At 44.9% G+C, this 15647-nt stretch overlaps 1 protein-coding gene across 5 annotated transcripts in view; it reads left to right on the forward strand.

The window, feature by feature from the left end:
* Positions 1 to 15647, forward strand: part of LOC116940979 (CLIP-associating protein 2-like) — a 79785-nt gene that overhangs the window by 4539 nt on the left and 59599 nt on the right. For 4 of the 5 annotated variants that reach the window (XM_032951460.2, XM_076066119.1, XM_076066120.1 and 1 more), the window contains exons 2-13: positions 2876 to 3145; positions 3598 to 3686; positions 5416 to 5508; positions 6945 to 7090; positions 7472 to 7607; positions 8561 to 8631; positions 8994 to 9053; positions 9502 to 9579; positions 13697 to 13858; positions 13953 to 13996; positions 14583 to 14768; positions 15353 to 15379. In XM_032951460.2, coding sequence (XP_032807351.2) covers positions 2876 to 3145; positions 3598 to 3686; positions 5416 to 5508; positions 6945 to 7090; positions 7472 to 7607; positions 8561 to 8631; positions 8994 to 9053; positions 9502 to 9579; positions 13697 to 13858; positions 13953 to 13996; positions 14583 to 14768; positions 15353 to 15379 — 1362 coding nt within the window. The remainder of the gene's footprint in view (positions 1 to 2875; positions 3146 to 3597; positions 3687 to 5415; positions 5509 to 6944; positions 7091 to 7471; positions 7608 to 8560; positions 8632 to 8993; positions 9054 to 9501; positions 9580 to 13696; positions 13859 to 13952; positions 13997 to 14582; positions 14769 to 15352; positions 15380 to 15647) is intronic. The other variant, XM_076066118.1, reaches the window with a different exon arrangement.

Genomic DNA, 15647 nt, shown 5'->3' on the forward strand with positions numbered 1-15647 from the left:
TACTTGTATCTGCGTGTACGTATAGCCACGTGTACATGCAGCTGTGTATCCACGTAGTTGTGTGCTCATCTAGCCGTGTTGTACATGTATCTTACATGTGCTTGTGAGCTGCACGTCGAACATGTGTCTTGCGTGTATATACAGCCCACGTGTACGTACAGCTGTAACGTGGACATGTTAACTGTGCCCTTGGGGGTGGGGTGGGAGTGATATCCTGTGGTCACTCTGTCTGCCCACGCTTTGCTGTTGCTTAGCGTGGAGTGAGAAAGCCACGGGTTTCTACAGATGACCTCCCGCCTGCCTTGGCACGGCTGGGCCCGGCTGGTTTTAGCACGCTCTGGACCAATCTCTAGCCAGGAGCGGCAAAACATCGCATGGCCATTGCTTTGATATATCGCATGGTCGGGTAGTAAAAACCACAGTTCTGTGGGCAGCGAGAGGACAGCGGAGGTGAAAGTCTGCTGAGTGAACATATCTCGGAGGTACAGTAATCATCATGGACTGTTTTGTAATAACATTGTTAGAACATTGAAATGTTCAGTGCAATGGCTCATGCTAGAACGAGGCTGCAGCGTGAAGCCAGTTAAATATAATTAAAGCTAACGGTGCATGATAGATACGGACAAAATTCTGTTTCTGGACTCCATTAAAGGGACAGATGTCGGGGTGTATAGCAAGCGTGTTTGGTTTTTTTGGCAACATGGACAGACTGCAGAATTATTCATCGGTGATGCGGGAAGGCTTGAGCAGTCATGTTTGAGACGTAACTTCAAAGTGAAGGATAGATCTTGAGGACAGGCATGTTCTCAAGAGAGTTCACACCTCTCGGTCATTTGAAATGGACACTGCAATGCATGCGTCTATACATCAAGTTAGGGACGATCCGTGGCTCCTTTACAAATTAACTAGTGCCATGTTCACAACGGTGTTTTAAAGGAAAATTATAACATGCATATTGCTATACTCAGGAATTGTTATGTCGGTCTCTCTCTGTCTGTCTGAGGACACTTCACATGTTTTGAAGATAATCACAATAGCCCTAAACCAATTGCTATGAAACTTACCACACAGCCTAACAACGCCGTTGCCCAGAGCTTTTAAGAAATATGTGCAAGAAAATACTGTTAACAAAAGCATAAAAAACTACGTTATGTTGTGTACGAGTGTGATTAGCGCATATGTTAGGATGCCAGTGTGTGGGTGTGAGAATGTTATAAAATAAGTAAATTTCTATATACATTTGCATGTTTATGTTTTTGTGCGCACATTCCTTCTTACGTTGAATTCCCTAGAAAAATGTAGGCTCCCTAAATGGATTGGCTTGCCAGTCTGTTTTTAATTGCATATGCCCATTTTATTCCGTTTACTTACGTTATAGAAATGTGTAAAGTCCCATTTTAAGTGACTGTAAACATTTTAGAGGTGGCTAGTTGGATCAGAGGCTCGAGAGCGGTACTGGCATCTCTGAGATCCAGGTAGCCCCCTGTGATTAAACCAGGTTCTCACGTGTAGTGATATGATGGTCTCTGGCCAAATCACCAATGACTACACACAAAAAACTACGATATAAAATGTTCTTTGCTTAATTCTACAAAATAGCAGCTCAGATAATAAAACATTAGTTTTACTGTCAAGTGGTAAACATCACTCAGTGGCAGAGCAGGTGAAAAAGTGCCCTTTGCTGTGTTGACCAGAGGTCGTTTGAGGGGATATCGGAAGTATTCCTGTAGTATATTCACTTCTGTGGCCCATTCTCTAACTGGAATAGTTGTGCTGCTTTCCCTGAAATCCAAATGGATACTCCATCTCATAACATGAAGCCGATAGCACATTCGTATGAAATTTGAAAATATCAAAACTAGATCAATACATTTCCTATTTATTTTACAATGTTTAGTTTATATCTATGTATGAAGAATAGTAGATTACTGTAACATTATAGCTCAAGGTTAACACATAGCAATACCATGAAAAAATATAAAAATATATACATGCATATATTAATTGTTGCTAGTACTTGTATTTATGGCTCTGTCTTGTAAATAATACATAATTTCCTTACATATTTTATTTCACAGCACAGGCCTGAACTACATTCCATAGGAAATGTATTCTAATTTAACCTGAATTTTTACATGAAAAAGGCCTTTTGGGAAATAACACCTTTAATTCGGCCCAGAGTTTTGACCCTCGAGATACGAAATTGTCACCTGCTGAGAAATCAGTTTTGAATTTGATCTTTAAGTAGGTGTCTTCTTTCTCAGCTGAATCTGGTGTAATGAGGCTGCTCTAGCTCAATAACGGATCCTGCAAACTTTGCCTCTTCCTCCTTTAGTGCACAATCCATCATTTACCTATGTCTGGTTTTGTACCTTGATGATGCTAAAAAAAATTGCAACCAAGGCACCGTGGGAAAGCAATCACCGAATTCCACTGTACCGTTTTGAGAGGTGCGCCCAGCTAAATGTTCCACAGCGCGACATTTGTTTCCACTGCACTGTGAATACAAATTGATTGCATATACTGTAAACTAGGTTTTCTTTGTACAATGTAATGTTGAACATATTAGAAAAATGTATATGCACAAAATCTGAATAATTTAATTACACACATTCATGAAAAATCTAAAACATTGGTCTATGACACAACAACCAGAGTTTTTGGGGAGGTGGGTAGTGAAGGTGGTGGGGTGTGGGGGGGGTGCAGGAATGGTTAGAATATCACTGGCCACAGATGTTAGCTTTGGCTGGCCATCACACTCACGTTGCCAAGTATTGGGGCTACTTATTTACAGTATTATGAAAAAAATAAACAATTTCCAACCCCCCGCCCATTGATTGTGCCTCTGTCTTCTGATGGTGGATGCATTTGTCAGAGTCTGGGGTGGAGGAGGAAGATGACTCTGTGGATGGGATCCAGCCTGGCCCAGCCCAGGCCCAGGCTTTGTCTCAACAAGGCCAAGCCCAGGCTCAGGCTCAAGGCCAGGCCCAAGGCCAGGCACAGGCTCAAGTCCAAGCCCCGGGGCCTCTGCCACCCCCAAAACCACACTCCCGTGTGCCCACGGCCAAGAGAGCCCCCGGCCTGCCGGTGCTCCTCGCCCAGAGGCCGCCGCCGCCACCCATCCCAGCCAAACCAGCCTCCCTAGGTAAGGTGCCGCACATGCGGATTCTGCCCCGTTTTCCTTCAGTCGTCAAAGTGCACGTTGACTACAATTAGGTTTAGTTAAAACGGTAGGTCAGGAAAAGAACATCACAAAGTTGGTAAATCTTCGAAAGTCATCAAAGCTCTAATTCTAAAATTTACCAAGTATTAAATGAAGTAACCCTCTCCAGGAATCTGAATTCCTATCTATCAAGAGATAATGTACAAAGTATTAAATATGGTAGGTGGGTACAAGATCCTCAATGAATATGTGGAATCGCTCCTAAATCAGCATAATGTCCTCGTCCCAGAAAGTCAGGAAGCTTGCAATTAGTCACTTTAATAACATTTTGTCGTGAGCTAATCTGAAAAAGTCACTTAATCTTGTGACACAATTACTTAATTGGTAACACTAGAGGTGTAACATGGTGTGAAAAAACACGTGTCTATTTCCAGCAGCCGCATGTGGACCTGCAAGGGAAGGAGCTGGCAGTGTGGATCATGAGGACTTCATTCGTGGATTTGAAGATGTGCCCGTGGTGCAGGTGAGCCCCTTTGCCATTATTCTTTGGGAATGGCTATGAATAGCAGCCAGTAATACTGGTAGGAAACGAAGTGGACTGGAAGCCCAACCGGGATTAATTCACAGGAGGCAGGGGATTAATTGTGTATGTCTGTGAATGTCTGTCCACGTGTATTCTGACACCCGGATATATAACAAATGCGCTCCTAGTGAGCATTACTGGTAGGAAACGTAGTGGACTGGAAGCCCAACCGGGATTATCACAGGAGGCAGGGGATTAATTGTGTATGTCTGTGGATGTCTGTCCACGTGTATCCGGACACCCGGATATATAACAAATGCGCTCCTAGTGGGCATTACTGGTAGGAAACGTAGTGGACTTGTAGCCCAACCGGGATTATCACAGGAGGCAGGGGATTAATTGTGTATGTCTGTGTATGTCTGTCCACGTGTATCCGGACACCCGGATATATAAAAAATGCGCTCCTAGTGGGCATTACTGGTAGGAAACGTAGTGGACTGGAAGCCCAACCAGGATTAATTCACAGGAGGCAGGGGATTAATTGTGTATGTCTATGGATGTCTGTCCACGTGTATCCCGACACCCGGATAAAATTGGAGGGGTGGGGCTGGGTGGAGAGGGCAGGGTGGGGAGGGGCTGGGGAGGGTGGGGAGGGGCTGGGTGGGGAGGGTGGGGAGGGTGGGGAGGGGCTGAGTGGGGAGGATGGGGCTGGGTGGGGGGTGGGAGGGGTGGGGGGTGGGAGGGGAGGGGCTGGTCACCCCGTGGTGCCCTTATAAAACTTAACGTTTAACCTACTCACGCCGGCTTGTGCCCGCCCTCACAATCCGGCATATTTGCGGAATACACCACGTCGCCGTTGACCCTGGCCATTGACTGAGCAACCCAACGTTCCTACCAGCTCCCTCCGCAGGAATGTGTTTCAGTCAGCCCCGCCCAATTTACAGAGCCTTACCCACTCAATAAACAAGCCCCTCCCCCACACACTGAACACTATCCCTGTTTCCCGATGTCGATTCTGCCCACCTAAAGTCTCCGCCAATCTCGCCCACTCCATAGGTAACCCTGGCCTTTGCCCACGTCATGAGTTGAGCATGAAGCAAAACGGTTTTTAAACCGGGATGTTTGGTACCTTTCATTTATGGCTTATTAACATTAAGAGTATCATTCATGTGTTAGGGTAGAGTAGTGGTGCAATGGTTTGCACACTGGGCTAATGCGGAGGTGTGAGATGGATTGTGGCATGGTATGACCCCCAAGTGATGGCGATGACATGGCTGGCTTCATCCAGCAGTGGATAGAATATGGGTGATGATTGACTAGCATTAGTTATTTCGTTTTAAAGAGTACATTTTTCTTTTGAATGTATCCATTGTTATGGTGATGTTAAGCATCATCAAACCGTGACATGTCAGTGTGGAAAAGCAGTGTAATCCTTGAGTGATAATCACAATGTATTTGTCTAGACTCTAGAGGCTTAGGGATGATCTATTATAGCTCTGCAGTTTTTCAGTTATCATTTTATGTTGGCGGTAGTTCGGTGAGTGATAGCACTAATAGTAATAATAGGTCTAAATTATAGCGGGCGCAGAATTGTGCAGCGAGCCGCTAACCCAGGTTAGATGCACGGATACAAATCAGAGGCAACACGATTGAAGTGTTCAGCTTTAAAGACTAATATTAATTTAAAAAATATTGATAATAGTAATAAACGGTACTAATTATTTTACAGATCTACTCAAGTCGTGATCTGGAAGACAGCCTCAACATAATCCGCGGCACTCTTTCAGACGACAAGCACGACTGGGAGAAACGCATCGCGGCAGTAAGCATGCACTGTGCGGCCATTCACAAACATGCACACGCATATTTCCCTGCTCTGCTCTTCCAGTAGTCATGTCACATGGACTAATGTAAAAAACATGCAGTACAATCAGTTATCGATTATGCAGGGTAATGGAGGCAGGGGTGGCCCGGATGGAAAAAAACACAATGCAAAACGTGTAAATTAGGTTATAAAAACACAGTTGTCGTTTACCTATGAAGAATGGGGGGTGAAAACCTACAATGTGTCGTCTGTTTTTTTATGGATTCTTTAAGTACCGTAATACATTTGCTTTCCAACATGTTGTTGGCCAGGTGGGCACTGAGTCACAGACCCTCGAAGAGCAGAATGGCTCGTAATTAAGCCAGTGCACACGTGAACATGATCACAGTTGATCTGCAACCCAGATAATCTGCCCACAGATAAACGAGGGTTGGCTGTAGTGCATATGGCGAAGCCTGGGTAGGCCTGCATGCAACAGTGAATTATAAAATGGCTGTATATTATAACGTTTTTAGATTGTATTATATTTGAATATTTATCGACATATAATTTCAATAGAAAATATGTTTTATATCCATAATAGAGGTTTGTTTTGGTTAGATCGCGAAAATATAAATGTGTCGTTAAACCCGCCACCATTCGACACAGCCAATTAGTAAGGTTTGTCAAGTAAACAAAACATGCCAATTAGTTACTAGTTCAGCACACCGGTGTGTTGAACTAGTAAACCCACAACATTTACAATTCGAGGTTTCGCCGGTAATTACAACCAGACTCAGGCGACAGCCATAATTGTGGATAAATCCTCCTGTTTTGGTCTTTTTTGGACAGTCATGTACCTGTAGGAGGCAACACAGTATACAGTAGAAGGTTATTGGCCTGCCTGTGGAGTCTGGAGTTTCTTATCGCGGTTTCTACAGTTTCTCCACCTGGCTTCAAGCTGCCTCATCAGTGGGCCTAGCTGAACAAGTTCCGGGCAGAGCAATGTCTCTGTCCAGCCAACCTCCACCATTGGGGTCTTCGTGACAATCCAGACTGCAGCTGTGGCACTGTACAATATCGCATGCGGTTGATGACTGTCCACTGACCAAGTTCTTTGGAGGTTTACGAGAACTACACATGGCCACCGAGGACGCTATTGCTTGACTTGGCGATTATGCACACACTAAATGAATGAATGCAGTTTGGTTGTTATCTTCTCACTCGCGAGGATTTTCTCCAGGCACTCCAATATCCACTCATGTGAGAACATTAGCCACACATACCATGCAGGTCCCTCCTGAAAAAGAGTCTTGAGACTGAGTGAGATTTTTGCTCGATCGTTTACAATTATTCATTGTTTGTCATGTCTGCTCACGATGCGGGATGCAAGACTATTGCATCTTGTGGTTGATTTGTGATCTACGCATTTCCTTGCTGTTGCTTCTTCACAGCTGAAGAAACTGCGATCCCTCGTGATTGCAGGGGCACCTGAATATGATTGCTTCTTTCAGCACCTGCGTCTGCTGGACAGCGCATTTAAGCTCTCTGCCAAAGACTTGAGGTCTCAGGTGGTGCGGGAGGCCTGCATCACGCTCGGGTAATAATTTGCCACCCCCTCACCTGTCCATGGCCTGCTCATTCACCCCGAGCAAACCACACGCTGCTCTCACCCCCGTTAACTTACCGAATATCCATCCGCAGCGCAGTGCTTGAAAGAGCACTGCACTTACTTCATAGCGCATTCATGACATGTCATTTGCAGTTAATGGGTCACCCGGCTAGAGAGGCAGTTACCTCCCCGGTGGATCTAATATAATTGTTTTTTTACACATGAACTAAAAGCAAATTGCACGTGGCACAGTGCCAGAACACAGAGGATGTGGAAATTGACGGTGGCCTTGGAGTTTGTGCGCTATTGTTAAACTTCACCTGCCTCACCCCCCACTCCCCACCGCACCATCCCATCTCGCCTGTCCAGGCACCTGGCCACGGTGCTGAGGAACAAGTTTGACCATGCAGCCGAGGCCATAATTCCGACTTTGTTCAACCTGGTTCCCAACTGCGCCAGGGTTATTGCCACCTCTGGAGTGGCTGCTATTCGTCTCATCATTCGGGTGAGGCTGCGTGTCCTTTGCGTGTATGTATGCATGTGCATGTGTGTTATAACGTGAGGAGCAGTAGTCTAGTGGTGAGCGTACTGTGCTACAAACCCGGAGACCCGAGTTCGTTCCTGATCACAGCCAACATCTGTGACGAATAAATGAACTGGTTTCGGGCCTCCCCTAGGTGGACTCAGCCTTAAATGAGTACGGGTGCTGTCTACACACATTAACATTGGGGAGACAAAAGCGGCTTGGCGGGGGTTCTGGCCATACCACTCCATCGTGCCTATGTAGGTGCTTGCTAAAAGCACTCACCTTAAAATCCTGCTTTCGGCTGCACGGCAGATCTTTGACTTGCATTATAATGTGTTGTTGGTTTTGTTTTGAGCGTTCTATCAATGGCACGTTACTAACTGTTTATTGTAATTGTTAATGCAAGTTCGGGAAATTCGTGTTTTGAAAGGCGCCATACAGATAAACAAGATGACGGCTTTGATTTGTCTGTACTGCAGGCTCATGTCACAAGTAAAATACATGATTACAATTAATGCAATTTATATTTGTATAGCTTTGCAATGCAACCACATCTTAAGATGCTGTAGAAAAAACACTGGGGCATGTGCATCACGGGGAAAGGAGGCGTATATAAAGACAAAGAGACAGTCAGTCACAGATAAGAGGAGGAATGCCTTGAGCCTGGACTTTAAGAGCAGGCAGTTGACAGGGATTGCACAGGGAATAACACTTACTGAATTAAAACTCCAACCTGTGAATGGCAGTGAAGATCTTAGTGGGCGCAGGAGGGCAGTAATGCACCGTGTAAGGATCTGTGCTTCTGAGAATTGGTGATAAAAGGTTTTATGAGAGTCTGTCAGTACTGCTGCAGCAAACCTGATTGATGACGGAGCTGATTAAGCTGATGCAGCAGCCAGCTGCAGATAACGCCACCTGTTTCTCCCCGACAGCACACGCACGTGCCTCGGCTTATCCCGCTCATTACTGGAAACTGCACCTCCAAGTCAGTTGCAGTCCGCAGGTAATCACGCGAGCAGTCAGTGAATTTATTTCTTGATTTTGAATCGCTGCCAATTAAATTATTAGATCAACAGAGAATATAAGCGCCTGTGCTAAACCATTATTGTGTCAATGGTAATAACATGGTAATTATATATTCTAAGTGTCATTGAAGTCATTGATTTAATTTAGTAATGATTGCATTGACTGTGGTGAGTAACTGGTATAGTGTGTAAACATCAGTATTGGGGAGACAAAGGCAGCCAGGTCTGGTGCAGGCCACACAACCTCCCTGTGCGCCATGCTGGTCTTAAATATATACTTACGAACAGTACTTGCCTGGATAGACTAGAAGACGAATCCTCGTGTTTGTGTTGCGTGCAGGCGATGTTATGAGTTTCTAAACCTCCTGCTACATGAGTGGCAGTCGCACATCTTGGAGAGGTGAGGCAGTAGCGGAGATACAGCTCATCATTGAGCACCCAACTAATTTCCACACCACTGAGAGTGGAGTGTCACATCAGCTGTGCTTTGCTAGTATGCAGTCCACGAGCTGTGCAGACGAGCAGCTAAAAAATAAACTGTATTTGTGGCCTTTTTATTTCAGAGCAGCTCACATTTTTTGTTTAAAAATTGGCCAACCAACAGGCAGCAGCGAAACACATTCGGTTCTTTTCATGCAGTTATTTTTTGTGTTGCTTGTTTGCGTAAGACTGACAGCTTTTGTACATGCAATGCACACCATTGTGTATCACGGATAAGAGGAGTTCTACTGTACGACAATAATTATATTTAATCTACACAACCACTGGCTACTGACTCAAATACCGAGCCGACTGTTAATGTGCCACTGGTTGTTTAAGGATTTCACTCACTGTGAGTCTTCCTTCAGGCATGTTGCGGTTCTGGTGGAAACGATTAAGAAAGGCATCCCTGATGCAGATGCTGAAGCCAGAGTGGAAGCTAGGAGGTGAACACTTTCTCTTTTGTGTGTGTGTCCCCCCTCATCTTTCCTGTTGTGTGCGAGTACGGTCTGCCCAATGTGCCTTTGTGTTTTGGGAGTTTTGCGTGAGATTGCTTTTTTGTGTGTCTGAGTCGGTGTATTCCTTTTGAGGCTACTCGAAATCCACCTAGCCTGGCACAAGTGCTGTGGTGATGTAAAGGTCACTTCGTGGCGAATGGCGGCTGTTGTTGTTGGTGCCTGCATGCACAGAAATATATTTATTTGTACGTGCTGCACAGTTCTTTTGTCGGTCCACTGCTGGATGAAGACCTCACCACGTCTTTCGGGTTGTGTGGGTTATTTATCTATACTTCATTATTCTTTGGCCAGTGTAGGTTGGTGAAGGTGAATAGTATAGACGTGGAAGCATAGCAATACAGCACACAAATCTAAATTTCTGCACTGCCCACCACGTAGCTCTATAGCCATATGACACCCTCTATGTTCATGGTGGTCAGCCATATGAGCACTGCCTCGGCTCAAGCCTGCATAGCTTTTGTTATCTGATGAGGTCAGGCACATTTCAGGCAATTTTGTCATGGAAGTATTCCTCTCCTTGTCAGCAAATATATGCAAGGGAGTTGGATGTAGGCCAGAAGAGTAAAATTGCTGGCCTGTTGATTATTTGATGGTTTGTTTATTTTGTGCGAAGATGAAGTGTATGTTTAGGCCCCTTTTATTCCGTGGAGGGATGGCTTTTAACTGTTAATGTGATGGGCAGGTTGACAGCTGAAAAAGTTATTTAGAATCTTTCAGACAGTGGCCATAAAAATTGTATACATGCTGGCATAGTGGAATTTTATACATATAATCTTAGCCCTTTATTTTTCGAACAAAGTGCCTTGGAAAATTAACATTTTAAAGGAACTGTACTGCAATGCATGTGTTCAGTGTGGCTGTATAGGCATTCGGGTTGGTGAATTTCCCTAGGATGGAAACATTGGCAATCTGCTGTCCCAGTGCAGTGCTCGGGCTTGTCATGTATCTTGTGTACACAATCATCATCCACCGTTGTCTATCCGATTTAGTATAAAGGCCTCCCCATGTCGTTTCCATTCCTCCCCATGTCGTTTCCATTCCTCATCGCCGAGTGCTGCTACCAAATATCTCGCTCCTGCATATGAATCAATCTCATCACTCCATCTCCACAGTGGTGGTCATCCTCTTAGACAATATCTATCCTTTGGCTTCCATTACATCACCAGTCTCGTCCATCGAACATCATCCCATTTAGCAATTTGTTCTGTCCAAGCTGATTTAATTTTCTTTAATTATAAATATGATGTCTCTGATTTGCATTGGTTCCACAGTCCAATCGTTTCTCTTTCCAAGCATGCATCTCTCCAACCTTTGTGCATTTTTCAGTTGTTGTGAATTTTTTATTGCTCTGTGTCTGTGTTCCCAATCGGTGTGTTATATGCACAATGTAGTGAATACATGCCTCGCTGAGTGGGAAAGAATTTAGAATTAAAAAATTACTAACGATTTTTTTTTGTTAGAACTCTGCATGTCATTCATGTGCGTATACCCTAAAGGCATCTGATACACCTTCACGATAATTTTAGTGCAGCTGGCTACACTTTCAAATGTCTTCCTTTGATATTACGTGTAGTGCTCAATTCAAACTCCACAATGGGTTGGTTTGTGAGTACACTTTGGTCTTAAGTACTGTATTGTCTTCAGCACATGTTGCCAGCCCATTTCTTTAAAACCACATAGATGGCTTTTTTAAATGCAATTCTCTTTCAACCGTAATCGCCTCACCTCATGCGAGACTTCCAGCTCGCCCGAGTGCCTCAGGACCAGTGAACGAGACTGTTGAGTTTGCGAGTGACCGCATATACAGTGAGGGAAAAAAATATTTGATCCCCTGCTGATTTTGTACGTTTGCCCACTGACAAAGAAATTATCAGTCTATAATTTTAATGGTAGGTTTATTTGAACAGTGAGAGACAGAATAACAACAAGAAAATCCAGAAAAACGCATGTAAAAAATGTTTTAAATTGATTTGCATTTTAATGAGGGAAATAAGTATTTGACCCCCTCTCAATCAGAAAGATTTCTGGCTCCCAGGTGTTTTTTATACAGGTAACGAGCTGAGATTAGGAGCACACTCTTAAAGGGAGTGCTCCTAATCTCAGCTTGTTACCTGTATAAAAGACACCTGTCCACAGACGCAATCAATCAATCAGATTCCAAACTCTCCACCATGGCTAAGACCAAAGAAGCTCCCCAATGATGTCAGGGACAAGATTGTAGACCTACACAAGGCTGGAATGGGCTACAAGACCATTGCCAACCAGCTTGGTGAGAATGTGACAACAGTTCGTGCGATTATTCGCAAATGGAAGAAACACAAAAGAACTGTCAATCTCCCTCGGCCTGGGGCTCCGTGCAAGATCTCACCTCGTGGAGTTGCAATGATCATGAGAACGGTGAGGAATCAGCCCAGAACTACACGGGAGGATCTTGTGAATGATCTCAAGGCAGCTGGGACCATAGTCACCAAAAAAACAATTGGTAACACACTACGCTGTGAAGGACTGAAATCCTGCAGCGCCCGCAAGGTCCCCCTGCTCAAGAAAGCACATATACATGCCCGTCTGAAGTTTGCCAATGAATATCTGAATGATTCAGAGGACAACTGGGTGAAAGTGTCGTGGTCAGATGAGACCAAAATGGAGCTCTTTGGCATCAACTCAACTCGTCGTGTTTGGAGGAGGAGGAGGAATGCTGCCTATGACCCCAAGAACACCATCCCCACCGTCAAACATGGAGATGGAAACATTATGCTTTGGCGGTGTTTTTCTGCTAAGGGGACAGGACAACTTCACCGCATCAAAAGGACGATGGACGGGGCCATGTACCGTCAAATCTTGGGTGAGAATCTCTTCCCTCAGCCCGGGCATTGAAAATGGGTCATGGATGGGTATTCCAGCATGACAATGACCCAAAACACACGGCCAAGGCAACAAAGGAGTGGCTCAAGAAGAAGCACATTAAGGTCCTGGAGTGGCCTAGCCAGTCTCCAGACCTTAATCCCATAGAAAAGCTGTGGAGGGAGCTGAAGGTTCGAGTTGCCAAACGTCAGGCTCGAAACCTTAATGACTTGGAGAAGATCTGCAAAGAGGAGTGGGACAAAATCCCTCCTGAGATGTGTGCAAACCTGGTGGCCAACAACAAGAAACGTCTGACCTCTGTGATTGCCACCAAGGGTTTTGCCACCAAGTACTAAGTCATGTTTTGCAGAGGGGTCAAATACTTATTTCCCTGATTAAAATGCAAAACAATTTATAACATTTTTGATATGCTTTTTTTCTGGATTCTGTTGTTATTCTGTCTCTCACTGTTCAAATAAACCTACCATTAAAATGATAGAATGATCATTTCTTTGTCAGTGGGCAAACGTACAAAATCAGCAGGGGATCAAATACTTTTTTCCCTCACTGTACTTTGCCCACATGAACCTTCACGTGCATGAACCTTTACTCGCGTGACCCTTCCAGAGCATGAACCTTCACCTGTGTGAATCATCACAGCTTGAACCTTCGCCCGCAAGAACCGTCGCCCACATGAATAAATAAAAACTGCAGCAGGAACCTAATAAAAACAACTGATTATATTTACTGTTTTAGTCAAAGATCACTATGAGTGGATGAAAATCATCAAGCATGACGATTAATAGGACTTGCTGCCCACCAAAGATAAAAGCTTGACAGACTATGACGAGATAAAATTAATTAGTCTGAATAAAGATGTAGGCTAAGATAATTTCTTCCGTGGATGTGCACTCAGGAAGGTAATTGGCTATATATATACTGAATTCACTAATTGGATAACATAATATATCAGGGAGTGGGATGGGGAGAAATTGGCGTGCCCACACACCAACTTTAAATACCTAAAAGTGGACAATATTGTTAACTGCTTTAGCTAACTAGCCTAGGAGAATGAATAAATGGAATCCACAGACCAAGCCTTGACTAAAATTCCAAAGGCTGTTGTCGACTAGACCTAAGACTGAATAAAATAACAAATTACGAGGCCCTGTGCACGCGTGTTCCTCTCCTCGCCTGGCTGCAGGGCCTACTGGGGACTGTACAGTCACTTTCCAGCGGAGGCCGAGGCCCTACACGCGACGCTGGCATTCAGCTACCAGAAGGCTCTCCTGAGCGAGCACGGCGGTGGGGCGAGCTCTCTCAACCGCTCCGACCACTCCACCTCATCATCGCAGGAGAGCCTCAAGTACGGCGTCCTTGCTGGACAGGACGCCCCTGTTTATGTTCTACATGGAGGTGCCTATCTTGTCACCGATTATCTCATTTATTTCCCGTTACAGCCGAGCGCCACCTGCCAAGAGCTCCGTGACTCCTAAAATCAAAGGTACTACCGCTTTCGCAATAACATTCTCAGATTTGAGGTCCAGCGTGTAGCTTAAGCTTTAAACACACAAGATGTGTGGGTGGCTCATGGGCTAGAAGACTGGTATCATATTTTTTATAATTCACCTAAAAAATATCCCTTGAGATGGAACGTCTCATTTTCAACACTTTCCAAAGTGTTGACTTATTTACAAACATTTAAAAGCTACCACCATGACCCTGAGTTTAAATCGAAGTTTCAGCCATCTGCGGTTAAACCAGATTCTTAAGTGGTACTGCGGTGATTGTCTCAGCCTGGCCACCAATAACTGCACAAAAAGAACACAATGTTAAACTAGTAACAGACACCTCCTTGGATTCGAACACATGATCTTTGCCGCACCAGCTCAGCACTCTGTCCTCGATGACCACTCGGCAAGCTCTGCCATTTATAAAAATGTTTTATCACGTTACAAAGTCTCCTGGTCATAGTCCTTTAATTGCAAAGGAGATCCAATCTTAAGTTTTTTCTCATGTCTTATATCGAGTCCTGCCTGTGTCAAGTACAGTACTGAATCCTGTCCATATTGCTTGTACCCCTCCCCCAGGAGTCGTGTCCCGGGCCTACTGCAGATCGACGCCGCTGCCTCCTCCTCTCCCCGTGACGCTGCAGCGCTCGCGCAGCGACGTGGACGTCAACGCGGCCGCTGGGGCCAAAAGCCGCGCAAGCGGCGGGAACACGACGAGGCTGACCGTGGCCGCGAGCCTCGCCCCGGGCTCCACCGCTTCGCTCGGTGGGACACACACCACGATCGCCCCGTGTCACCATTAAAATACTGCCGGGGGCAAGAGCTGTTGTTGAGTGCCTCTATTAAGGGCAAGCACGATGCATTCCTATGCAACTGAATGCAATGTGGTTGAGTGCGATACTCCGTGATGCCAACTCCTCAAAGCGTAAAGTCATCAAACGAACCTGAAATAGGTCACTAGATAGACCTTAAATTCGCCAAAAAACTCACTTGACAATTGACAAAATATTAACCATGGTAAATTATGTTTTAGCACGCTCTGTCACTTCTGCCACTGCAAAGGCCTCTTTGTACGTTTGTTTTTGCGTGTTTACTCGGCAACGCTGAGGTGTGTGTGTGTTCATGTGCGATCCGCCAAATCCATATGAACATCCTTTTCGGCCAAAAGTGGGGAAAAGGTTCCCTGCCCCTGACCTTCCTGGACACTGAGGACATGCAAAACTTCCGTTCGGCTTGTGCTCCGAACAAATGTAGTGTTGACAATAATCATTGACATTAAAGACTGAAGACTTGCAGACCTTTGTGGTAAACTGATTCCGTCTCGTTGTGTTTGTTCCTTTACCGGGCAGCGGACAACACGGAGGATGATCCTGGAGGTAAGCCGAGGCTGCTGTAATACTCGCCGTCTCTTGCTCATATTGATTTACCAGCCATGATCAATCCACTGCTGATTGAATACTTCTCCAAGCTATTGCCATTCCCTCACTGTTTTGCGATCTGCCTAGCATCTGTCCATTAGCCGATTTCACTGCTCTATCTCCGTGGTGGTGTTCGTCCTCTCAGATGATGTTTACTCAAAAAGCATACATTTGTAAAACATTTTTTTCATTGTTTCACGGTTGTTTCAGATTGTTAGCCACGAAA

Source organism: Petromyzon marinus, chromosome 10 (assembly GCF_048934315.1).
Source record: "Petromyzon marinus isolate PM22_M1 ecotype Great Lakes invasive population chromosome 10, UKy_Petmar_22M1.pri1.0, whole genome shotgun sequence".
Lineage (NCBI taxonomy): Eukaryota > Metazoa > Chordata > Hyperoartia > Petromyzontiformes > Petromyzontidae > Petromyzon > Petromyzon marinus.